This window comes from Mustelus asterias, chromosome 2 (genome assembly GCF_964213995.1).
Source record: "Mustelus asterias chromosome 2, sMusAst1.hap1.1, whole genome shotgun sequence".
Lineage (NCBI taxonomy): Eukaryota > Metazoa > Chordata > Chondrichthyes > Carcharhiniformes > Triakidae > Mustelus > Mustelus asterias.
Window position 1 is genome coordinate 109,594,716 of NC_135802.1, and position 25,980 is coordinate 109,620,695.

Here is a 25,980-nt window from a genome sequence, read left to right on the forward strand (position 1 = left end):
AACACCTCGATGGCCTCACTTCTGCAGAGTTGAACAGAGGCCAGACTTGGGAGTTCCAAAATCAATCAGAAAATTGCAGTGTCAGCCTCCTGAAGGGCTTGCACCCTGCATTTTTCATGCAAACATGTCCTGAGACAAGGAAAACCATTTGAAATGTACAGTAGTAACTGCTGTGGCTCTCTCTCTCACAGACTTTGAAATGGCCTCTATGACTCACCCAATGTACAACTTCACAGAAGGCCCACCTGGGGCTCCAAAATAAAAATCAGCTCACAAGAAGGTGTGGGGTGGGGACCCTAAGATGCATAGAGGGTCTTCCTGCCCAGAATCTAATTGAGGCCTTTAAGCGGGAGGTTAAGGCTCAGGGGTTCATTCTGCCACTGGTAGTATTCAACCCGCAGAGGCGGAGGAGTCACCACATGGAGAAACCGAAAAACAGACTCCCAGAGAGTTCCCTCATTCAGCGTGGAGGTGGGGGCCAGCTCAGAACAACCAGCCTGGCCTTACTTCCTATGCCCACACCCTTGGCCAGAAACATAACCCTCCCCCCACCCCCTTCCCAATACTGTCTTCAATCACCTGTGGTCGAGGTCCCTTGTCAATCCTGGGCCTCTGGGCCTCCTATTGCTATCAGCAACCATCTTCCTGGTGGTGCTGATGGACAATGGAGAGCCGCCAGCCTCTGATTGACTGGTAGTTCTTGACAAGCAGGATTTCCACCCTTTAGGTCCTAAATCCCAGAGAAAGCCTGACACTACCCAGTTAATTGCCTGATGGACATTCAATTCCACAGGGCTTTCCCAATGAAGGCGACATGGAGTTCCTACTGGTTCTGCGATCTGCACACCGATTTTTCCGCCTCAGCCAGCACTCTGTGCAAATAATGGAAAATCCAGTCAGTCTGCATTAATTGCTGTTATCGGTTGCTAATGAGCTGTGTTGGCTTTCTGCCAGGTGGAGGCAGGAGGCCCTGCCATTCTCCCATTCCATCTCTGTAAAAATGACCTGAGGACTCAGTGCTGCTGGAAAACCAGCATGTGGGCTGATTGGGGCTATTTTCATTCGGCACCCATCTCTGATCCTGATCCCAGCAGGGACCAGAAGATCAGGCTCATTATTTTTGTCCTGTTTTACTGCAAGTCCTTCCTTGCATTGTCTTCCGTCCTAAGTCATTTTGCTTTAAAGTCACGCAGTTTTTGGGGCCAGAATTCCCGATTTATGTCTTCAGTTCCAGTTTTACATCCATTTGCGTTCTTGTCGTTGGTCACTGCACCATTTTGATGTTGGCTTCCGGGACCTGATCTGAATCGAATTTGAGGAGAGGCATTTGCACTTGACAGATTTGGAATGCTTTTCAAAACTCTGAAACAAACTTTTCCAACAAGAATATCCACATGAGTTTTTCAAGGAAGAAGTTGAAGGCTGCAATGTGAAGAAAAGGCTCATCTCCCCACCTCCACGCTGAATGAGGGAACTCCCCGGGAGTCCATTTTTCAGATTCTCCATGTGTTGACTCCTCTGCCTTTGTGGGTTGAATGCTGCCAGTGGCAGGATGAGCCCCTGAGTGAGTCTTAACCACCCACTTAAGGGCCTCAATTAGGTTCTGGGCAGGAAGGCCCTCTATGCATCCCAGGGTCCCCACCCCACACCTTCTTGCCTGGTTAAATGTTCCCCTGTCTCCAAACTCCACTCCAGGTGTGCTGTGTATTGTAAAGCCACGCATCTCTGTGTGATTAGGCACATGGCGTGCTGTAACATCACCAAAGGCATTCATGGGGTTCTATCTCTCTTCCACCTTTGATTGTGATGAAGCAACATCTAGTTCAATAAACTCTGGCTTGTTGGTTGAATAATCCACGGTGTGGCTACCTATTCTTTTGCTCTTTGCTGTTGAAGAGGCTGAAACCCCAAAACATAACAAGGAGGTTATTAAATTCCGCCCAAACAAGCAGGAAATCAGCAGCCAGTAAGCTATCATCATGTGACTTAAAATTCTCATATATCCTTTTGCAAGATAGCAAATTCAGGATGATGCAAAGCATTTAATATTACAACAGATTTCAAGTAAAATGTGGGCTGCATAATTTCCAATCAGTGGAGCATCAGCTTTAATGTTATTTAAGAAAACAGCTGCTGTTGCACATCTGTGCAGTCTCGCTGAAGAAAGGACAATTCTCTCAAATTCCCTTTGGTGGCAGTGTTTGAAATCTTCTTTGACATGCTTTGTAGCTACAGCAACTCAATTTTCAGATGTAAAAGTATCTTCTGCCACCCTGTGGTAGCTGTTGGCTATTAGAAATTACATGGGAAATGTTTGATTTTTCCTAACTAATATAATTAACTGGAGGAATACCATATTAACTTTTGGGCACAAGAGAAATCATTAAACTTAGTCAATCTTTGTTTTCATCTTTACAATTTTCTCCACGCCCCACCTCTGCTTGAGGTATTGACTAACACATGCTGGAACTTGTAGAAATGATGATCTCCCACCAGTACCTTTCACACATGACTATTGTACACTCATTACCAATCCTGCGATGTCCCATTCAATACCAGATCAATCACAACCAACACACCCTTAAAATACAAGTAAAGCGTGATCATTATGGTATGTCCAATGCTACATTTGGAAACCCAAAAGACAAAGTATAGGGGCCCCACAGTAATATATTGTTTAGAGGGACTATTAAACGAATAACTTTCATTATGGAAACCACAGATAATCTTCAGAGTCATAGAATCATAGAAACCCTACAGTGCAGAAGTAGGCCATTCGGCCCATCGAGTCTGCACCGACCACAATCCCACCCAGGCCCAACCCGCTAATCCCTTTTTTTTTTTACCCGCTAATTTACCCGCTAATCCCTCTAACCTACGCATCCCAGGACTCTAAGGGGCAATTTCTAACCTGGCCAATCAACCTAACCCGCACATCTTTGGACTGTGGGAGGAAACCGGAGCACCCGGAGGAAACCCACGCAGACACGAGGAGAATGCGCAAACTCCACACAGACAGTGACCCGAGCCGGGAATCGAACCCGGGACCCTGGAGCTGTGAAGCAGCAGTGCTAACCACTGTGCTACCGTGCCGCCCAAAGTCATTGGGGGCGATTCTCCCAAAAACGTTCTAAGTGCTGAATTCGCGGGAAGACTGGTGTAAATCACGATTGTTTTTTCAGTGGGGAAGTTCAGACTCGAATCTGTGCAATGCAGAGGTCACAATTGTGAATATCATCAAAACCCAGGGGGCGGGGCCTATTCACGCTGGAGTCTGACAGTTCCGGAACTCTGCACATGCGCAGTGGCCCCGATCTGTCAGCCTGCAGTTTGCTGGCCAGCTCGATCACTGGTCAGCCCAGGACCCTCGCAGTGCTGCCCCTCCAACTCCCCCAACGGCCCAATCACAACCATTCCCGGGCCAGCCCCGACCCCCCTAACGTCCCGGAGCACCCCAATCTCCAGCCCCACCCCCAGCAGTGACGACCTCCCCCCATGCCCTCCGCTCCCCACCCCCCACCCCACCACAAGAGGCAGACCCCATCCCCCCACAGGCAGACATCCCCCGGCAGACCACCCCCCCCCCCCAGCCTCCTTCCAACCCTGACCGATCCCCATGCAGAGTGGCAGCGGGACCCCCCACCTCCACTGATCGCCTCCCTAGGCCTTGCCCCCAGCTGGCCCCATCCCCTAGGTCCCACCCCATCACTGCCCCAGTCCCCAACCCCTTGGCACTGCCCGATGCCCAGTGGGCAGTGCCGAGGTGCCTGTTAGGCATGGACACTTTGCCCCTTGGGCAGTGCCAGGGGGCACAGGCTTAAAATGCCAGGGTGTCCATGCCCAGGGGCACCACCTTCCACCACCCAACCCCCTAGGGGGCCCCGATTGCACCCCCCCCCTCACTCCAGCGGGGTCTCCCGCTAGTTCCCGAAAGTGGGGACCTATTCTAAACCCTGTTGGAGTGAATTTGTACTGGCAGGGTGGGAGATGCCATCGGGTTGGAGAATTCAGTCCCAGGCTCAATAATCACATTTAACTGACAAAAATAGATTAAAATTACTTACCTGCTGTTCTGGCTGGTGTCCTGCGTGGTCCCAACTGCTTCGGATTTCCATCGCTGGGAGATGCGCGCGCGTCGGGAACGCATGCGCGAATCCCGCGAATCAGCATACGCGCGGGTCTCCCGGCCCAACCCGCCAAAGCATTAGCCGGTCGGATTAGGAGAATCGCCTCCATTGTGTATTAATGGACTTCATAGTGAAAAGAGTGCTGTAATAAAGGTGTTTTATAATTTGTCTGGTTATAGCAGAGACATGAATCACCTCTGATAGATTGTGAAGTTGATCCAATTAGTAGCTCGGTCACAAAAATTGATCAAACCCAGGTTCTTCCTCAGTCTGTCAGGCTGTGTATGAATAGTGATAAGAATGTTGTTTTCTGCCTCAATGTCATGAGATTAGGCAGATGGAATACAGATGGGTCCCCTCTCTTGGTCACTAACCAGTGAACAGTATTAGAAGGATCTGTGCTTGTACAAATAGTGAGGACAGGTCTCTGGTTCAGCTGTGGACTGTAGTCAAAAAGCTTGTCATCATTACTGTCAAGGAGCAGAGGTAGTTTTAAGTGATATATGTTTGTATTATTGGATATTTGAAATAAGGGTTGGAATTTTACCGGCACGCCTGCCCCGACTGCAGGGATGGGCGAGGCTCGGAGAACGTTGGCCTCAGGTGGGATCGTACAAACCTCGGGTGGACGTGCCGGTAAAATTTTGCCCAAGATGTAAGTTTAAGTGAGTTTAATTATTGTTTCTGTGTAAGGAAGGGTGAATCTGTAGTTGGATTCATGTTAAACAAATGTATGGGGGGCCTTTGATTTAAGTTCAAACTGAGCATTTACGACAGGAAAAATAAACACAAGCTTGGAGAAAGAATAACTTGTTGCTCAGTAACCAGGGGCACTTCAGGGGAAAAGACTCTTGGAGTGTATTTTAAACTGAATCTGTAGGCACTTGGAGATAGAAAACCAGACAGGGAACAGTTCTCAGCTCTACCAGAAGCAGAAAAGCTATACAATGTAGCAATGGGCATTAAAGCAAGCCCCACAGAAGCTAAAGGACAATTAGTTCAAGAAACTAAAGTTTCCAGGAAGTTAATAGTTAAAGAAACAATGATGAACTGCCGTTGGAACTGAGTACAGGTCATTGAAGCTAAAGAGAAAGCTGGAAGTGCAGACCTGGGAGAAGTTGGCTATAGAAAAGCCAGACATCTGAAGCAATTACAAATTTGGTGTCCTTATTTCTAGCCTTTTGGAAACCATAGTATTCTGTTGGAGACTGAGTAGAACATAGAAAAAATACAGCACAAACAGGCCCTTCGGCCCACAAGTTGCATCGGTCATGTCCCTACCTACCTAGGCTTATATATAGGCTTGCCTATAACCCTCAATCCTATTAAGTCCCATGTACTCATCCAGAAGTCTCTTAAAAGACCCTATCGAGTTTGCCTCCACCACCACTGACGGCAGCCGATTCCACTCACCCACCACCCTCTGAGTGAAAAACGTACCCCTGGTATCTCCTCTGTACCTACTCCCCAGCACCTTAAACCTGTGTCCTCTCGTAGCAGCCGTTTCAGCCCTGGGAAAAAGCCACCGAGAATCCACCCAATCTATACCTCTCAACATCTTGTACACCTCGATTAGGTCACCTCTCATCCTTCGTCTCTCCAAGGAGAAAAGACCGAGCTCCCTCAGCCTATCCTCATAGGGCATGCCAACCAATCCAGGCAACATCCTTGTAAATCTTCTCTGCACCCTTTCAATCATTTCCACATCCCTCCTGTAATGAGGCGACCAGAACTGAGCACAGTACTCCAAGTGGGGTCTGACGAGAGTCTTATAAAGCTGCATCATTATCTCCCGACTCCTAAACTCAATCCCTCGATTGATGAAGGCCAGCACAACATACGCCTTCTTAACCACCTCCTCTACCTGCGAGGCCGATTTAAGAGTCCTATGGACCCGGACCCCAAGGTCCTTCTGATCCTCTACACTGCTAAGAGTCTTACCCTTGATATTATACTCCTTCATCCCATTTGACCTGCCAAAATGGAGTACCTGAGACTTGGTGTAGAAGTTTAGATGCTGTAGCAATTCAAGACAAAAGAATACTGAAAGGGGAGTTTGAAAACCTGGAAGTGGATCCTTGATGAAAACAGCTGAAAGAAAGCATTGTTTGAAGGAAATTTTTAAAGCGTGTCTTCTTGAGTGTGGAGTATGGACTCACTCATGTGGAAGCCAGAGTCCAGTGGGAACAGTTGGCGCACAGTGTAATAATTATCCGGGGAATTTCATGAGAAATCCACAGAAGTTTACTTGGTTTCAGAGTGGGGTGCGTCTGAGCGTAGGTTTAAAGAAACTTCGTGTTTACTCAGAGCATGATAGCAGAAAATATGTTTTGTCACTTGTGTTATCCTTAAAATTTGAGTACATTTGTAAGGATAAGTGGGAGTGAACAAGTATTGTATTATAGTCAAACTTTTCATGTTTAAATTTTTTGTTGTTTAAAGCTAATTGCCAATTTTGCGATTGTTCATCAAGGTTTTCTAAAAAAAGTAGAAGTTATGATCTTTTGGGCCAGTGTTCCATTCTGGGATCTTCCCATCCAGTTGTAACACCAACTGGGATCGTAACACTAATAATGAAGTCCCATAGAAGAATTAAGGATAGAGAACCATAAAAAGAATCAACACTTTGCAGTATAGTTGTAGTCTAACCATGACAGTTAATTTATTGATGTGATTTTAATATTTGGACAAAGAGACAGTTTATTAGATACAGGGAAAGATGATACAGATCAAACAAAAAGGATTCTTCTTCTATGGTTAGAAAGAAAAGCATGATCGCACTGTCCTGCGACTTAAGTGACTAAGAGCATTTATGACTCAGTTTACATATTAAATACCCTTTTTATATTGTTTTCACAGGATGTGAGCAGCACTGGCTAGGCCAGCATTTATGGCCCAACCTAATTGCCCTCTAGAAGGTGATGCTGAGCCACCATCTTGAACCACTGCAGTTCATGTGGTGTAGGTACACACACAGGACAGGAGTTCCAGAATTTTTACCCAGTGACAGTGAAAGAACAACGTTATAGAACATAGAACATTACAGCGCAGAACAGGCCCTTCGGCCCACGATGTTGCACCGACCAGTTAAAAAAAAACTGTGACCCTCCAACCTAAACCAATTTCTTTTCGTTATAGTTGCAAGGAGAATTGAGTCTGTAGAGGGGAACTTGCCCATGTTCTTTAGTTGCTACAGGTGGTGGGTTTGGAAGATGCTTTTGAAAGAGCCTTGGCAAATTGCTACACATTGCTGCTAGCATTACAGCACAGAAACAGGACATTCTGCTCAACTTGCCAGTGCCGGTGTTTATGCTCCACATGAGTTTCCTCCCTTCCTACTTCAACAAATTCCATCAGTATAACCTACTATTTCTTTCTCCCTCACGGTCTTATCTGACTTACTCTTAACTACATCTATGTTGCTCAACTTTACTACTCCTCATCCACACTGTTACGACGCTTTATCTATTGACATTTCTCCTGCTATCAGTAGATCATGCCATCTTGCTAGAGGTCCCAGGGCTGAATTTTACAGCCACCTGCCAGTGTACTTGGAGCAGGAGTGAGTGGGAGAGGGCTCATAAAATAAAATATGTGGATTGCCTGTCATCCTCCTGCCCACCCTGACTCGTCTCCCATGCCATGGCAGCTCACCCACCCTTGGGCCTGAGGCTTCTAAGTGGTCAATTAATAGCCACTTACTGGCCTCATTCCACCTCCACTGCTATAAGATATGTGGCAAAGGAAGAACAAAGCAAGGCAGGCATCTCACCAACTTGCACTGTGCAGGCTGCTATCAGGTAGGTGGGGGGAGAGGTTAACAAGTTACCTTCTTACTTGGGGATTCCATATGCCCATTGGAGGAACTCCCCCAAGATCATATTTCCCCACCCCAACTTCAAGGCCCTTTAGAGGCCCTGACCTCTAAAACACAGCCACCCAAACCCCTCCACAACCATCCTCCTCACTCAGATCAGCCAGACAGGCTTGTCCAAAATCCCCGGGTCACCTAAAGTCCAGAATCCGTCAGTCTTATTTAGGGACTTCTTCTAGTCCTAGCACTGGTCACTATTCGATCCTGATGCTGTTGTGCCCATACAGCGGCCAGCCAATCAGATTTCACATGTAGGCTGATCCCAAACCTTTTGGTTGTAGGTGGGAGGGGCGGTTTGGGGAATACAGGCCCCAAAGAATCGACCCCCATTAGAACTTTCAAAAACATGACTGTATTTCAGCGGCATTTTGGGTAGGGTTAAATGAAATTAAATTGGCCACTGTTTGGTTAAATCATCCTCAGTGGGAGTCTCCTTGCAGCTTTAAAGTATTTACGGATAACTTTATTTGCCAAAAGATGTGTTGTGAAGAGACTGTTTACCCAATATAGCAGAATATGAGTGCAAAGAGGTAATAGCATCAGTTTTCAGAGACATCTTATGCAAGTCAAGTGAGAAGATTTACGTACAAGGCATTTCATCTAAATTGAAAAGCAGATAACTGAAAAAGATGACAGCAAAAACTTGCTACAGATGCATGCCAGAAGTGACTCCAAAGAATCCCTAGCCTGTTGTTCAAGCAGAATTCACTTGACTTTAATGATCACATCATCAAAAGATAACATTTTGACTGCAGGCCGACAAGTTATCCATAGAATATAAATGTAGGTCTTGAAATTTCTGAGTCACTGATGTATCAGCAGAAGTGCCATGGGGCAAGGCATCAGGCCAACAATATCCAAAGGCATTGATCCCATCTGAAATGTGGGAGTCAGCTGCTTAAATAATGCTGAATCATACATAGCTGTGGGTCAAGCCAGCAGTATGAGCTAAACACTCCAGGGGTGGAAATAATCAAACAAAAAACAAGAGAGCAGCAAGGTTGCAACTTCATCATTTCAAGGGTTAATTCAACTCATAGCGGTGAGGAGGTGACAACATGAAGCAGTGACAGATATGGCTCAGTTGGTAGCACTCTCAGCTGTGTCTAAAAGTTGTGGGTTCAAATCTCACAGCAGGACTTGAGTACAAAAAGCATGGCTATTGTTGCAATTGCAGCACTGAGGGAGTGTTGCACCATTAGAGAAGCCATCCTTTTTTTAAGATGTTAAAGGAAGATCCTATCCGCCCTTTTAGGTGGGCATAAAAGATCCCAGGACAGAATTTTGCAGGGTCGGGGAGTTATCTCAAGTGACCTGACCAATGTTTTATCCCTCAATCAACGTCCAAAAGGATTATCTGGTCATTATTACATTGCTGTTTGTGGGAGGTGAGTACAAATTGACTGCCACATAACCTACATTGCAACAGTGACTAAGCTTCAAAAACACTTAATTGAATGTAAAGTACTTTGGGATGTCATGAAAGGGTGGTTAGGAAAGGGTCTTTTTTTCTCTCTCTATTCCTCCCACAGGAGGAGAGAACACATAATAACATGGAAGGGCAGGCCACTGGTCGAGGAAATCCAAAGTTCACATAATGGTGCTGAAATTCCTAAGGAGCTTTCCTTATCTCCCATGATAACTGTGGTGCGAACCCAGTGAAGTCACCAGGGAAGTGACCATTTACACTGGGGCGATTCTCCCAGCCCGCTGCACTGCTTGAGCAGCACAACAGGCCACGAGACATCGTTCCACAGACTTCCTGCTCGGCGCCACGGTCTCTGCGATTCTCCCAGCCGAAGATTTTCAGAGTAATCAGCACAGTGCCGGAAATCGGCATGGAGCTTATTGGCATATGGAAATCGGGATTTCCATTTCATTAGCGGACCTGGGACTGAAGTCTCTGGGCCTGCTAGCTTCTCCACCGCACCACCCCCCCCCCCCCCCCTTCCCCCCACCCAGGAGTGGTTCACTCCAGCCAGCGGGGTTTACAACTTCTCTCTACGAAAGAGGAACAGGTGATCAACCCCGCTGGGAGAGGAGAGGCCATGAAGGCCCCCCGTGAGATCGAGGGAAATCCAGTGACAGCCTAGCACTGCCCAAGGGGCAAACTGGCAGTGCCCAAGGGGAACCTTGGCACTGCCCACCGGGCATTGGGCAGTGTCAATGGAGGGGTTGATCGGTGGGGGTGGGGGGTCCTGTTGCCACTCCACGCAGGGATCTGGAGGGAGGGAGGATGGCGATCATGGCTGGCCTGCAGAGTTCCGGGTGGCCAGCAATCAGGGGAGCGGAGGGCTCTGCAAGACCAGCGATGGGGGGTTGCGATTGGGAGACCAGCAATGCAGGGCTCTGCGCATGTGCCAATCTCCACACTGACAGATCAGCATATGCGCAGTGGCCCAATCAGCACTATGCTGCCAGCCTCTCGAATGGGAATAGGTCCTGCCCACAGATTTCCAAAGTGAATCATCCTGAGGCACTCTGCAGTGCACAGAGTGTTGGGAGATTTATCTGGAAATGACGCGAACAATCCCGCTAACTAGCGGGATTTACTCCCATTTTCCCACAAATTGGCAACATAGAATTTTTTTGGGAGAATCCCGGCTACTGTTTCACTGGAACTCCATTAGCCCCTCGCCAGAGTTATAGGGCGGAATTTTACCAGCTCGCCCCACCCATTTTATGAGAGCAATTTTATGAGCACCAGATTTCAGGTGAGGTCAGCCTCTTGCCGGAAATGGGCGAGAGGCTGAATAAATTATTTAAATACATTCTAATCTTAATTTACATGCGTTTAGTGAGCCTGGCGATGAATCGTCCGGTCTCACTTGCCTTTATGGCCTCGCCGGAGAGGTTCTCTCCAGTGAGGAAAACACATGAACGGTGAACAGCCCTGTTGGCCTCGCCGGGGGAACCAGAGGCCATTGAAGACCCCTGGGGAGGCTGAGGGCAAGGGGGTGCCAGCCTTGCAATGCCAGTCTGGCACATTGGCAGTGCCACCCTGGCACCAGGGCAATGCCCAGCAGCCACCTTGCCATGTCCAGTGCCAGGGGGCAAGGCCTATTGGAATAGGGCCTGTGGAGATGGGCCTATGGGGGCAGGGCATATGTGGGACAGGGCCTTGGGGGAGGCATGAAGGAGTGGCCTGATCGGGAGGGGTGCCTGTTGCGTATTCTATGACCGAATCAGATCGGGGGGCGGGGGAGAGGGGGGCCTGCTGCCGCTCTGCAATTGCGATCAGATCAGGGGAGGGGGGCCCTGATCGGTTTGGACGGTGGGGAGAGGGGCAGCAGCAGAGGCTAGACGCCCATGCATTGTGGGGCTCACAATCAACCATGGGCCCCACGATTGTGAAGGGGGGGTGGGGGGGGGGGGGGGGGTGGGGACTGGTTGAGGCTGCCTGCGGTAGCAGGGGCCTGACAGCTCTCTGTCTGTCAGACCCCTGCAGTTGCTATTGAGCTTGTGCAGAATCAGAGGTCTGCACATGTGCAATAGCTCCCTCTGCAGGCTGGCTGGCAAATTAAGCCCAGCCCACTGCCTGCAGCAGCTAAAAACAGTCTCGACCATTTTTTCAGTGATTAAGTGCATAGGATTGGGCGTGAAAACTCACCCAAAAAAATGGATCAGGAACTCTCCCATTTTCACGCTAGCTGGGCAATCAATCAATCTTATAAAATTCTGCCCATAGTTGGAGGCTAATCAAAGGTCCATAGAATTTCAGGTCATTAAATCATCATGACGAGGGAGACATGATCAACCACTGATATGCAAACATGACTCGGCAATGGAAATATGGGTAGTGGGCAGTGGTAATTTCTGCAGTGGTTCTCTCAATTTTCTGCTATAACTTTGGTGAGAAGGTTGCAGGAAACCCAAGAGAAATAACATAGATTATATTACTGTGCTGCTTCAACACAGTAACAACTGACCTTGCTATAGCAGCTTTCTTTACAACAGTAAACATGCCAAGAGACTTCAGAAGAGTATTATAAAACAAAACTCCACACCAAAAGCTTGGTCAAAGATAAGTTTTAAGGAGTGGTTTAAAAGAGGGAGGGAGATGTTGAGAGGAGGGAATTCCAGAACTTAGGGCATAGGCAGCTGAAGGCATGGCCAGTCACAGAATGTTTAAAATTAGGTGATTCCAAGAATCATTGATCCTCCCTCTCTTCCTTTTCATATTCTCATTGGTTTGTGGCAATAAGCATAATCCAGGCAATTTACCCTTTAAAGTCCTATTTCTTAACTTCCTCCCTAACCCCTGAAAGTCCGACAGAGGACCTGAATGTCTGCCCTTTCTATATCGTTGATGCCAACATATATCATAAATTCTGGCTCATTCCCTTTCTGCTGAGGAATATTCTACATTCTCTCCATGATGTTTTTACCCTTGCAGCAGGAAGGCAACACACCATGAGACAAGAACTTGAGAAGAGAGGAGAAGTGACCTGAGGGGAGGAGGTTACAAAGCTCAGGGAGTGATTTGAAACTTAGGGTGAAAATTTTAAAATTGAGGCATTGCTGAACTTGAAGCCAATTTAAGTCCAGGGGTACAGGAATGATGGGGGAGGGGAACTTGCTACGAGTTATGATGTAGGGATACGGGTAGCAGACTTTCGGAGCTCAAGTTTATGGGAGTTCCAAGTTTGGAGATCAGCCAGAAGAGCATTAGAAGAGTCAAATTTAGAGAACCAAAGACATGGAGAAAAGTTTAAGTTGCAGATAAGGCAGGAGCAGAGACAGGAGATGTTCTGGAGGTGGAAATGGTCAATTCTAGTGTTGGAATGGGTGTGGGGTGAACTACGAGACAAAAATGTTATCAACTTCCCCAATATTTAACAGGAGAATATTTATGATCACCCTGTACCTAATGGAAACATAGGAAATAGGAACAGGAGTAACCCATCAGCCCCTCGAGCCCACTCTGCCATTCAACTAGATTGTGGCTACCAATATGCCATTATCCCTCTTTCCTTCTTTATCCCCATAGCCCATGATATTTTTAATAACTTGAAATCCATCCACTGCTGTCTTGAACAACTCAATGACTAGCCTCCACAGACCTGGAGTAGAAAATTCCAAAGATTCACCACCTTCTGAGTGAAGAAATAACTCATCATCTTGGTCCTAAATAGACTATCTCTCGTTCTGAAAGTGCGCCACCTTGTTCTAAACCTCATGCTCCCCCGAGCCAGGGGAAACATCCATCTGTCAACCCTGTTAAGCCCTGTAAAACATTTATATATTTCAATGAAATCACCTCTCATATTTCTAATCGCTAGAGAATTCAGCCCCAGTCTCAACAATTTCCCCTCACAGGATAACCCCGTCATCCCAGGAATTAGTCGGCTGAACCTTTGTTACATTCCCTCTGTAGCATTCCCTCTATAGCAAGTCTACCCTCCCTTAGGTAAGGAGACCAAAGTTGCACACTGTTCTCCAGCCTCACCGAAGGTTCCATACAGTGGCAGCAAGATTCTTTACTCCTGTACTTAAATCCTCTTGCAATAAAGGCCAAAATACCATTTGCCTTTTTAATTGTTTGTTGCACCTACATATTAGCTTTCAGTAACATGTGAACAAAAACACCCAGGTCCCTTGGGACATCAACACTTCCTAATCTTTCACCATTTAAGGAGTACAGTGCATTTCTGTTTTTCCAACCAAAATAGATGACCCACATTTTTCCAAATTATATTCAATCTGACACGTTCTTTTCCCCCTCATGTCTAAATCCCCCTGAAGCGTCTTTGCAGCCTACTCATAACTAATACTACCACCTTGTATTTTGTCTTCAGCAAACTTGGAAATATTACATTTTGTTCCCACATTTAACTCTTCACAATGATTATGAATAGCTAGGACCCAAGCACTAATCCTTGTGGTACCCCACTAGTTACAGCCTGCCAACCTGATAGTGGTCTGTTTATTCCTATACTCCCCATTGACCAATCCTCAATCCCATGCTCTAATTCTGCTTACTAACCTCACGTGTGGAAACTTATGGAAAGTCTTCTGAAAATCCAAATACACCACATCCATTGGTTCTCCGTAATCTGTTAGTTACCACCTCAAAAAGTTTTTACAGGTTTACAAATATGATTTCTCTTTCATAAATCCATGTTAACTCTGCCCAAACCTACCATTCTTTTCTAAGAGTCCTGTGATAACATCCTTTTTAACAGATTCTAGTATTTCCAATATTGATTTCAGGCTAACAATTCTGTAGTTACCCGTTTTCCCTCTCCCTCCTTTCTTAAGGTGCATTGGCCATGCTAAATTCTCCCTCAGTGTACCCGAATAGGCGCCGGAGTGTCGTGATTAGGGGATTTTCACAGTAACTTCATTGCAGTGTTAATGTAAGCCTACTTGTGACACGAATAAATAAACTTAAACAGCGAATCAACTTTTAACTTTCCAATCTGCAGGAACCATTTCAGCTTCCATAAAATTTTGGAAGATAACCACCAATGCATCCACTACTTAAACAGCCAGTTCTTTCAACACTAAGATGTGGATCTTCTATTTTTTTTAAATTTGATTTATTAGTGTCACAAGTAGGTTTACATTAACACTGCAATGAAGTTACTGTGAAAATCCCCTAGATAATGAGAGCGATACTCCCATCCTGCTGCGCTAATTCTTTACTGTAGCGAGCCAGGAGGATCACGCGGGGACAATTCGCGGGATTCCCGCGAGCGTTCACGCCCCGCTAGCATCTTGGCAGGGAGGCAGGGCTAGCATTTAAATTCTATTTTACATATCATTTAGATGCTATTAGCGTGCCCAGGACTGAAGTCTCCAGGCCCGCTAGCCTCTCCCACTGCACCAGATTGTTTCACACCAGCAGGGTTTAGAGAAGCCTCCACTTTCGGGCATGGACACCCTAGCAGTGCCAGCCTGTGCCCCGGCACTACCCAGGGGGCAAAGTGCCCACCAGGCAGTGTCAAGGGGGTGGGGCATATGGAGGCCCAGGCCTGGGGCCTAGGGGGCGATCAGTGGGGGTGGAGGGTCCCACTGCCACTCTGCATTGGGATCAATCCGCACGGGAAGGAGGCCAGTGATCAGGGCGAGCTGGGGTGGGGGGGAATTACTGGTTTCCCATGAATTCAACACTTAGATTTTTTGGGGGGAGAATTCCTCCCCATAAGTTTCAGGAGTTTTATCAAATTTTGAGTCCTGTTAATCTTGCTCATCTCTTCATCCCCTGGTATTTCAGGAAGATCTATATCCTCCCCCATAATTTGATTTGATTTATTACTGTCACATGTATTGGTATACAGTGAAAAGTATTCTTTCTTGCGTGCTATACAGACAAAGCATACTGTTCACAGAGTACACAGGGGAGAAGGAAAGGAGAGTGTGCAGAATGTAATATTACAGTCATAGCTAGAGTGTAGAGAAAGATCAAGAGGGTAGATCCACTCAAAAGGTCTGATGGCAGCAGGAAAGAAGCTGTTCTTGAGCCAGTTGTTATGTGACCTCTGACCTTTGAATCTTTTTCCCGACAGAAGAAGGTGGAAGAGAGTAAAGACAGACACAAAAGTCCTGACCTTCTGTGGAACGGCAATCAGAGTCAGATTGCCACTCCACTCCTAGTTTTCTACCTAGAAATCGAGCCTCTCCTTTCTCACTCAACCTTCTGACTCACTCCAGGCGAGAACTGTGTAGTCAGCATGCTCCGGAGGCCTTCAGTCAAAGGCTAGAGAGCTGGAGCAAAACAAGCCACCGCCCTTTTTTTACAGCACTAGCTGCCTCAAAGCATTTAAGTGATGGGTGTAAGATCAATTGGATTGGTTGGTGTGCAAGGGTGAGGAGCTACATGTGGATGTTAGGCCTAAATCCTAAATGCTAGGGAGTGCTGCTTGGTGATGTTGCATTGAGCATATGCAGAGTGGTGCAGTAGATGGGCAATTTCATTTGAAGATGCATTTTGACCTTGACCACTTGCAGGAGATTATTGAAATTCTTGTGGCACTTTTGCCAGGTCCTTGAAGCCAGGTTCAGGGTATTTACCTCCCTGGCCATCAGCTTCCAGACCCTTCTCAGGAGCCTTCTGCACCACCTGCCCTAAAACACCCGGTCTGGGGAAACATAGCCTTGCTCCTCCTAACAGCTCCTTGGACTCCTTCTAACATTACCTCTTGGGATCTGGAAGCCCTCTCTCTTGCCTTTTGGGGTGTTCCTCCTTACAACCACTTACACAGAAAAGACTGGAGACTATGCGCAGTGTAGGAGTGCAGCTCCCCATCCAGTCGGCAACATAGGTTGCACTTGGCTGAAAGCCACAAACATCAACAAACTTTGTGCTGATGTTTGTGGCTTTCTCAGTCAGGAGAGACTGAGTGCAGGTTAATGACAAATTGTGATTCCTGTGCATGAAAATGGGAGCAGTCCAATGAGCTAAAGAACTGTCCTGGTCACATATAAACTCATTGAAATAATATATAACACTGTTCCATTTAGTAACTGCTTCAAATCTTCCTCCAAAATAATGTTTCTACCTTTCTAATAAAGTATCGTGAGCCTTATTCACTTTGGTCCTTAAAGTCCATAGGCCGTGCATCCCAGGTGTAAGCGCCAGGATATACATGTTGGTGACCGCCAAAGCTACCCCATCGAAATATGCAAGATCAGTGAGAGGTCACTCCATTTACACAATTGAAGTGGATGTCTCCACTACCAAGACTGCAAATCACACACCTCTGCCGCTATTTTGCCATGCTGAAAATGAGGAATGAGGCAGTCCCAGCCAGGAGCTCTCTCCCACTCCCAGGCCATTCTGAGAATGGCATTATTGTTATGAACAGGCAATGGCTCAGATCCTCAGACCCAGAAGAGAATTGGCAAGGAAGGTCAGGATCTACTCCAAATGAGTCCTATCCGAATTTTTATCCTTTCCAGCACACCCCCACTGGATTTATGATAGGAGGGCGATCTACGTTTGTCTCCCAGATCATGGTAACTGAAAAATAATTACATATTTTATCAAAAATAGATCAATACAGTAACTAAAATACAAATGGAAGCAATAATTTCCAGAAACCTATTGGAAAAGAAAGTTATTCTAATGAATAATGTAACTCAAAAGTTTGGCACTATAAATTAAACGTGAATTTATGTAATGAACTTATTTCCTTAAAGCTAAGTCCTATAAATTGAAGAATATTAGCATTCAGGTACACTTTGCCACAGGGCGGCTGATATTTGCACCACAGCAATAAAATGAAGGCACTTGTTATTAGGCTTTAAAGCTGATTTCTTTTTAAACATTAGTTCAAAAATTCCTATTTATGGTGCTGATATCTTGGATGCCCCATGTAGCACTAATATAAAAGTGAAACAATTTACAACATAGAAATTTATTATAAATGAAGAATTTGAGCAGAGCCAGGTCGAGTTCTTACTTTCTCATCATCGTCGGTGAAAGGTACTCCCGCAGGGTTTTTGTTGATGGCTTGTGCTACCCCGATAATCTCCCCATCACAGTTCTGGATCGGCATGCACAGAATGGACTTTGTCTTGTAACCTGCCAGCTTGTCAATTTCATCACTGAACCGGTGGTCCTTCAGAAATAAAAACAACAGGAATCAGCCTGGTAAACCTGGCAATGTGAAAGTGAAAACAAAAAAAATCATTTTGTTCTTTACAGCATTATCAGCCAAACGTCTTAAAGTTGCAGCCTGTAACAACACTGAACTATATCCTATATAAATGCTCAGCCTGTTTTCATCAAAAATGCCATGGAAGCTATAACACATTAATTTTAAATGGATTAAGAAGTAGATTAAAATTTGGGACAATATGGGCTTGGGGTGGTGGGCAAGTGGGGTGGGGGTTAGATTTTCTACTTGCTGCCCTGCAGGCGTTAAACCTATGTTGCAGCTAGGGAGATTGTTGTTATAGAAACTGCCTGATATCCAGTTCTATTGATTTTAGTTTGACGCCTGGATGGCAAATTGTAAATCTTTCCAAGTTGTCTTTGATGAGGAACCATATAATAGATGAATGAGTACGGTCAAAACACATGGACTAAGGGAACTAGCTACATCATGAATAGTTTGCTGGCTATGAGGCAGAAAGCAGAGAACATGGGTAAAGCGTAGCTATTCATGGTGGCAAAAGATGTGAAGTGGGCCAGGATTCTCCAGTCTCACATGCCACACCACTGCTGCCAGCAAGGATGGAAAATTTGGCGCTCAGCCAAAACTCCAATCATTGCAGAGGGACGGGAGAATCCCAGCCACGGGCGAGGTTGAAGAATTCTAGTCATGGTGTTCCATGAGGATCAATGCTGGGGTCACTACTGTTCACAATTTACACTAATGACTTCGGAATCAAAAACATAATTTTTAAATTTGTGGACAACACCAAATTTGTCACCATTAAGGACTGGAAAAATTACAAGTAGATGTGAATAAACTTGCTGATTGGGCACATAGAGAGACAGTCACTGAAAGTAAGCACGCAGGTACAGCAGGCGGTAAAGAAGCAAATAGTATGTTGTCCTTCATAGCGAGAGGATTTGAGTATAGGAATAGGAATGTTTTACTGCAATTGTGTAGGGCATTGCTGAGGTCACACCTGGAGCACTGCATGCAGTTTTGGTGTCCTTATCTGAGGAACGATGTCCTTGCTAGAGAGGGAGTACAGCAAAGGTTTACCAGGCTGATTCCTGGGATGGCAGGTTTGTCATATGAGGAGAGACTAAGTTGGTTAGGATTGTATTCATTGGAGTTTAGAAGAGTGGGAGGGGATCTCATAGAAACTTATAAAATTCTAACAGGGTTAGACAGGGTAGATTTAGAAAGAATGTTCCCAATGGTGGAGGAGTCCAAAACTAGAGGTCATAGTTTGAGGATAAGAGGTAAACGTTTTAGGACTGAGGTGAGGAGAAATTTCTACATGCAGAGAGTGGTGAATCCGTGAAATTCACTACCACAGAAAGTAGTTGAGGTGAAAACAGTGTGTGATTTCAAGAAAAAATTAGATATGACTTTTAGGGCTAAAGGGATCAAAGGATATGAGGTTTGGTGGGGGTGGAGGGATCAGGATATTGATTTTGATGATCAGCCATGATCAAAATGAATGGCAAAGCACGCTCAAAGAGTCAAATGGGCTACTCCTGCTTCTATTTTCTATGTTTCTATGTAAAGCCATAACAAAATAACTACGAGGGTTTATTTCTAGAGAAGTAAAGATGAAAATTAGAGAAGTTATGCTAAATGTCTATCAATCTATGTTAAACCACACCTGGAGTACTATGTACAGTACTGTTTGTTATATACTATAAAAAGAACATTGAACCACTGGAGTGCGTGCAAAAAAAACTATTTGCAAGGATAATACCAGAAATGCAAGGATGTAGCTATCAGGAAGAGATGAAAAGCTTGGTTTTCTTTTCTCGTAACTAGAGAAGACTGAGGAGTGACCAAATAGAGGTATTAAAAATTATGAAAATTTTGATAGAGTAGATAGAGTGCTCACATTTGTGGGAAGAGGTGAAGGCATTGATACAAAATAGTCACCAATGAAATTGAATTGGGAATTCGGAAGAAATTTCTTTACCCAGAGAGTGGTCAGAGTATGTAACTCAAAGCCACAGGGAGTGGTTGAGGTGAATAGTATCAACACATTTAAGAAGTGGCTGGATAAGTTTATGGAGGGAGACTAGAATAAAGGGATATGTTGATATTGATAAGGAAGCATTGGAGGGGCATAAGTGAGCCATAAATTGGCATGGACTAGTTGGTCGGAATGGTCTCTCTCTCTGAGCCGTATATTCCATATAATTTTATATAGCACACTATGTTTATGTGGTAATATTTTAAAGTAATTAATTAAGGAAAGCAAACATTTTTCTTTGATACTTCTACAGCATAAATAAAGTAAGGAATGAGTTTGAATATGACACAGAAATATACAGAGCTTTGGGAATGTTTTGCACAATTACATGAAAATGAAGTATGGTGCATTCAGAGTAATACAATATGTTACATTTAGCAGGAGGGTGCTGACAGAGGATAAGGGAGGGTGAAATGTGCAATGAATATAATACAGGTTAGTGTGCGCCATATACAGGGCAACATAGATTAAAGTGTACCATACACAGAATAATACAGGTTATCATGGTCTACATTAGGGGGAGGCGATGGCCTACTGTTATTATCACTAGACTCTTAATCCAGAAACTCAGCTAATGTTCTGGCGACCCAGTTTTGAATCCCTCTATGGCAGATGATGGAATTTGAATTCAATAAAAAACATGTGGAATTAAGAATCTATTGATAATCATGAAACCATTGTTGATTGTTGGATAAACCCATCTGGTTCACTGATGTCCTTTACGGATGGAGATCTGCCGTCCTTACCAGGTCTGGCCTCCATGTGACCCCAGAGCCACAGCAATGTGGTTGACTCTTAACTGCCCTTGGATGGGCAATAAATGCTGGCCCTGCGATACCCATCTCCCACAAATGAATAAAAAAAATGCCAGATAATTTAGGTTAGGCTGTGATATATTTAGTTGGGACAATCCATACTCATATGCAACGAACAATTTGAATGGGGTAACAGAAAAACAGAACATTAGATTGCACAGAGCATGAACTTGGGTCACAAAGCCTGGCACAAAACCCAAGTGTGCAATTCCAAGCCCCCCCTCCTTCCCCCCGCCGCCCCCCCCCCCCCCCCTTTTGAAAAAAACGGCATATGTACACAGCTAAGTAGGTACAAAGAAGTAGGTACAAAGTCCTTGAGCATGGGGTGTAGTCTGCTCATTCGCCTCAATCGAGAATGACACCAGTTGGCTGTGCTTGGGAGGCACCTGGGGGTTAATGTCCACATAGCAGGTGATATCGAGGGGGTGGGAAGGGGTGGGACGGGGGGCACAGTGGTGGCAGGGTTTGCTGCATTGGTGGCATCCAACCAAATCCTGCCCAGAGTTAAAATCAGGGTCACTGTCTTATAGTTCTACATTATATTATGTTCCTTAATTTCCAGAGAAACATGCCAGTCCTATTGACCAGTGTGCCAAAAGAGTTCAGCCCTTCAAGTGATAATTGCCTCACACAGCCCTGTTAATTCCTCAGTGATTTCACACCAATGAAGCACTGGCCACTTGTTTATTCATTTTTACCATAGGGCCTCACACAGGCCAGGACTAGGCACAATATGCTTGGGTCCCTGCAGTGAGCCCACGCCTGCCCTAGGGTTTTGAAAGCTCATCTTCTGACCCTGATGAATAATATTTTGCATGCACAAAACTTCATAGGTAAATACCATTAGCCCTTTCCTTTGTCAGCAATGAGTCCGACTACTAAAGAACAAATCAAAGAGTCCTACAGGTTTTTTTATTCATTCATGGGGTGTGGGCGTCATTGGCTGGGCCAGCAGTTATTGCCCATCTCTGAGGACATTTAAGAGTCAACCATATTGCTGTGGGTCTGGAGTCACATGTAGTCCAGACGAGGTAAGGACAGCAAATCTCCTTCCCTAAAGGACTAGTGAATGAGATGGGTTTTTACAACAATCAATAATGGTTTCGTGGCCACCATTAGACTTTTAATTCCAGATTTGTATTGAATTCAAATTTCACCGTCCGCCATGGTGGGATTTGAGCCCCGGTCCCAGAATAGTACCATGGGTCTCCAGATTACTAGTCCAGTGACAATACCACTACCCCACTGCTTATACATAAACCAGCCTTGTTTGGACTGCAAACCAATCAACATGTACATAATAAGTTTAAAGTGGGCTATGTATGTTGTGAGGCTGGGTAGGTTTATTAACATTTTGAGGGATTTTTTGTCATTCTATAAAGGTGTGTGTATGTAAATGATTCAATTAAGCCGGGGAAGGTTAATGGAGACAATTTGTCTGGAAGTGTTTGAGAGATAAAAGTGATAGAGGTGCTAAATCTGTGCAGTTGTAATAAGAAGCTCCGGTAGTTTGGATTTATAAGTAAATAGGTTGGTTTAGAAATTTGCATTAGGAGATAAAGATATGGCTTTTCAATTGTTAAATTTCAAAAAGGATTGTAAATGGCTATGACAGCTTGCAAATGTTTTATAAGTAAACAAGGCAAGGTTATTAAATTTTATTTGATCTTGAAGGGAAGGCAATAGGAAAAACACAAAAGATGTCTATGTTTTGGGAAAGTTAAGTTCAAAGAAGTGTTGGAACTGAAGATGAAAGGGGAAAAGGATAATTAAGGAAAGCTGTTGAGCTGTGTTGTGTTGTTTGTGTGGGGGAGACCTCCGAGGAATAGCTTGTTGCTGGGAGAAGGTGCAAAGTTTGAATCAGCCAACCAGTCAAGCCAGAAAAGTCTTCATGCAGAAAGCAGTCTTGTTTCTGAATATTCTTGGGTTTCCACCACAGAGTGAAAGAGTGTGAGAAGTTGTGTGATATACTTTTACTAAAGTGACAGCAGCTTTGCCTTGGGTAATATTACTGGATTTTTATAGTTAAATCTATAAGGGAATTTGTGGTAGCACAGCAGAGCGTGATAAGCGGTGTATAGTGAGAGCTTAGGAATATGGAACGGCAGCAGAGTGGCAGTTGAACATGTGTCCAAACTCAGGCTCTGTGGAGGCGGAGCTCACATTGTTTGGTTGAAAGGTGGCAGTTGGAGATCGGCGGTTGAGCTCAGCAGTTGACCCTTGGGAATTGACGAAGATGGAGGTCTTTGTTGTCCTCCTTTGTAAATAGTTCTTTCCGAATATATAAATCAATTGCTTTCTCCTGCCAAGTAATTTTAGGGCCTCACAATTATTATAGGAGTCTTACGAAGAAGGTGTTTACTTAGGTATTCTGTCCAAGTGGCATTTTGCAGGAAGATGCTTTATAAGGCTTTTTTAACTATGCAACTTTATCCTGTGTGCTCAAGTTTTTTTTTCTTCTTGTTAATAAAGTTTTTATTTTTTATAAATTCTCAGTGTTACTGGAATTCTGTACATCTGGGATCAGTAGGTTTCTCCTCATTTTCAGAATACAAAAAAGGCTATGATCACTAAGACAAGTTTCCCTCTGGGATTTGGCTTTCTCAGCAAATAACAACTGCCTTCGTCATACAATGTGATAGCTTAGGTTGTGAAAACAAGAAAGGTAATCTGATAGAGATACATGACATAGTAAACGGTATAGAAAAGATATTCAAAACACTACTTGAAACTAAACTATGAGAATAGGACTAAGTGATATGGACTCAAACCAGTAAAAAAGAGCAGTTCAGGATTAATGGCAGGAAGCCTTTCTTCACTCCAGTATGATCAATGTGGAATAGTCACATTAGTTTGGGCAAACAATTTGAATTGATTTAAGAAAAAAATTGGATTCAATGAATGATGGGGAGTTGTGGGTTCTTGTTGCATTGATGAATTAAGATGCGCCAAAAGGCCTTCCTTGTCCATGACTCTTTAGTGACCTTGTATTGAGAGCAGACTCTTCACAAATCATTCTGAAAAGAGTCGAATCGCTGACAGAACATTGTGTTCTACAGTATTCTAAGATCTCATTAATACACACTGCTATGATGTTGCATCATAGATCTATACAGATTTTCCCATAGATTCTATAATAGCCTGGAGCAGCAAAGAAGAAGCCATCAACTGGAAAATAATGTAATTTTGTACCTTTGCTATTGAGCCATGATTTTGTATCAATGTTGTTCAACTTAACAATGGCTGTGCTGTGTCAATATGCATTGCACATTGGATGATATACAAGGTTAAAAGAGACAGCACTTCACAATTAAACAAAATACTATGGGAAACAACATAAAATATCAAATATTATCTTGTTACTACATTGTACTTTGCCTTCTATTATTTGTTTTTCATACTATATTTAATAAGTGAGAAATGCCTCCTTTAACATCATTTACAAAGTCAGTGGGTTTATGCAGGCCAATGTACCACAGACAAGGGATCTCTGGGACATTCTAATGACAGTTTTGTAGCGGTGGAAGCCTGATGCAGTAGGTCCCAAATCTACTTCCTCCTCATTACATGTGAGAGGTGATTGGCCCTCAAGGGCAGAAAAAGGGAACCTTCCGTGATCTTCTTCCTTGTCTGATTTTACCGAAAAAGATGCAGCATCACAATACAAGCATCCACCACTACCTGACTGGTGAGAACTGGATTCAAACTTCTGGCCTGTATAGCACAATAGGTTACCTGGCCTTTGCATAACAAGTGCATGCAACATAATTGTTGGATTTTGAACATATTTTGTATTCCAATCGTTTGGTTAAAGTATAGATTGCAATGGTACTATGTAAACTCTCTGTGAGGATGTCTCTCAATGCTGCATGGCACAAAATTCAAGATCAATAATATATACAAAGTTTTTTGCCACATACCAAAGACACCCATCTGAAGACCCAACCCAGGAAAATAGCACAGGAGTATAAATGATTGCTTTTATTTTTGGGAGGCTTTGGTGTCAATAAAGATTACGATTAAACTTAATCATTGTATGTTCAACCCCCTACAGATCTGAAATCATAAGGTGAAGTTTTACTCAATGCAAGTGCAGGCTGGAGAATCAAGCACTAAAGACATTGTGTCCATTTTGTGGCACTCTTGATTTTCTGACCAATAAAATAAAACTTTGGGTTATTATTTTCAATTCTTATTTATACCAAATCCTGTTATCAGTACATTCACTACTAACATTCACGGCTCCTCAGGTACTGAAGAAATCAATGACCAAATGCATCAAGACCTGGACAATATCCAAGCTTGGGCTGACAAGTGGCAAATAAAATTAGCACTATACAAGCGCCAGGCAATGACCATCTCCAACAAGAGAAAATCTAACCATTGCCCCTTGACACTCAATGGAAGTGCCAAAGCTGAATCCCCCACAATCAACATCCTGGGGGGTTACCATTCACCAGAAACTGAACTGGACCAACCATATGAATACGGTGGCTACAAGAGCTACTGCATGTCAAAAACTAGGAAACCTGCAGTGAGTAACTAACCTCGTGACTCCCAAAGCCTGTCCACAAGGCATAGGACAGAAGTATAATCGAATACTCCCCACCTGCCTGGATTAATGCAGCTTCAACAACACTCAAGGAGCTTGACATCATCCAGGGCAAAGCAGCCCGCTTGATAGGCAAGCCATCCACAAACATTCACTCCCTCCACCATTGACGAACAGTGGCAGCAGTGAGCATCATCTACTTGATGTACTGCAGCAAATCACATAGGCACCTTCGGGTAGCACATTCTAAACCCATGACTGCTACCATCTAGAAAGACATGGTTAGCAGACATGTTAGAACACCACCATCTGGAAGTTCCCCTCCTCACCATCCTGACTTGGAAATATATTGCCTTTCCTTCACTGTCGCTGAGGAAAATCCTAGAACTCCCTTGGTAACAGCACTATGGGTGTACCTACATTACAGGGACTGCAGCGGTTCAAGAAGGGAGCTCACCAATACCTCCTCAAGGGCAATTAGGACAGGCAATAAATGTTGGTCCAGCCAGCGATGCCCACAGCCTGTATAAATGAATAAAAAAGAGAGCTCCCATGTTATTGCTCACAATGGAGACAATTTTAATATAACTCAGCAAGTCAGAAATTATACATATCACCCAATGAGGCCAATTTTAACCTATCTTATCAGTGTAGAAACTGATAGGTTTGGATGCAATATTGACTTTACACAGCACCACATTGCATTGAAGTCAACAAGCAACATTAGATGGAATTGGAACACTTAGACAGAGAAAGACAACTCCAAGACAGATGCAAGGGTAGTATGGAAGGGTGAATAGTTAATTTTTTGTATGTATTCTCAGATCCATTCTTGGATACATTTTTTTATAAAATGGTATTTATTTGACTTTCATTTCAGGATAGAAAATGGGAATATGTGAGAAAAGACAGTCAGTCAAAAAAGAGGGAGTGGCTAAAACTTACAAAGAGTTTGCACCACTGACAGGGTTAAAAATCAGACAGCTG

The 25,980-nt window shown here is 44.4% G+C and overlaps 1 protein-coding gene across 1 annotated transcript in view; it reads right to left on the reverse strand.

Moving 5' to 3' along the window:
- Positions 1-25,980, reverse strand: part of LOC144503706 (dual 3',5'-cyclic-AMP and -GMP phosphodiesterase 11A-like) — a 277,419-nt gene that overhangs the window by 186,351 nt on the left and 65,088 nt on the right. The window contains exon 3 of the mRNA XM_078228466.1: positions 17,409-17,567. Coding sequence (XP_078084592.1) covers positions 17,409-17,567 — 159 coding nt within the window. The remainder of the gene's footprint in view (positions 1-17,408; positions 17,568-25,980) is intronic.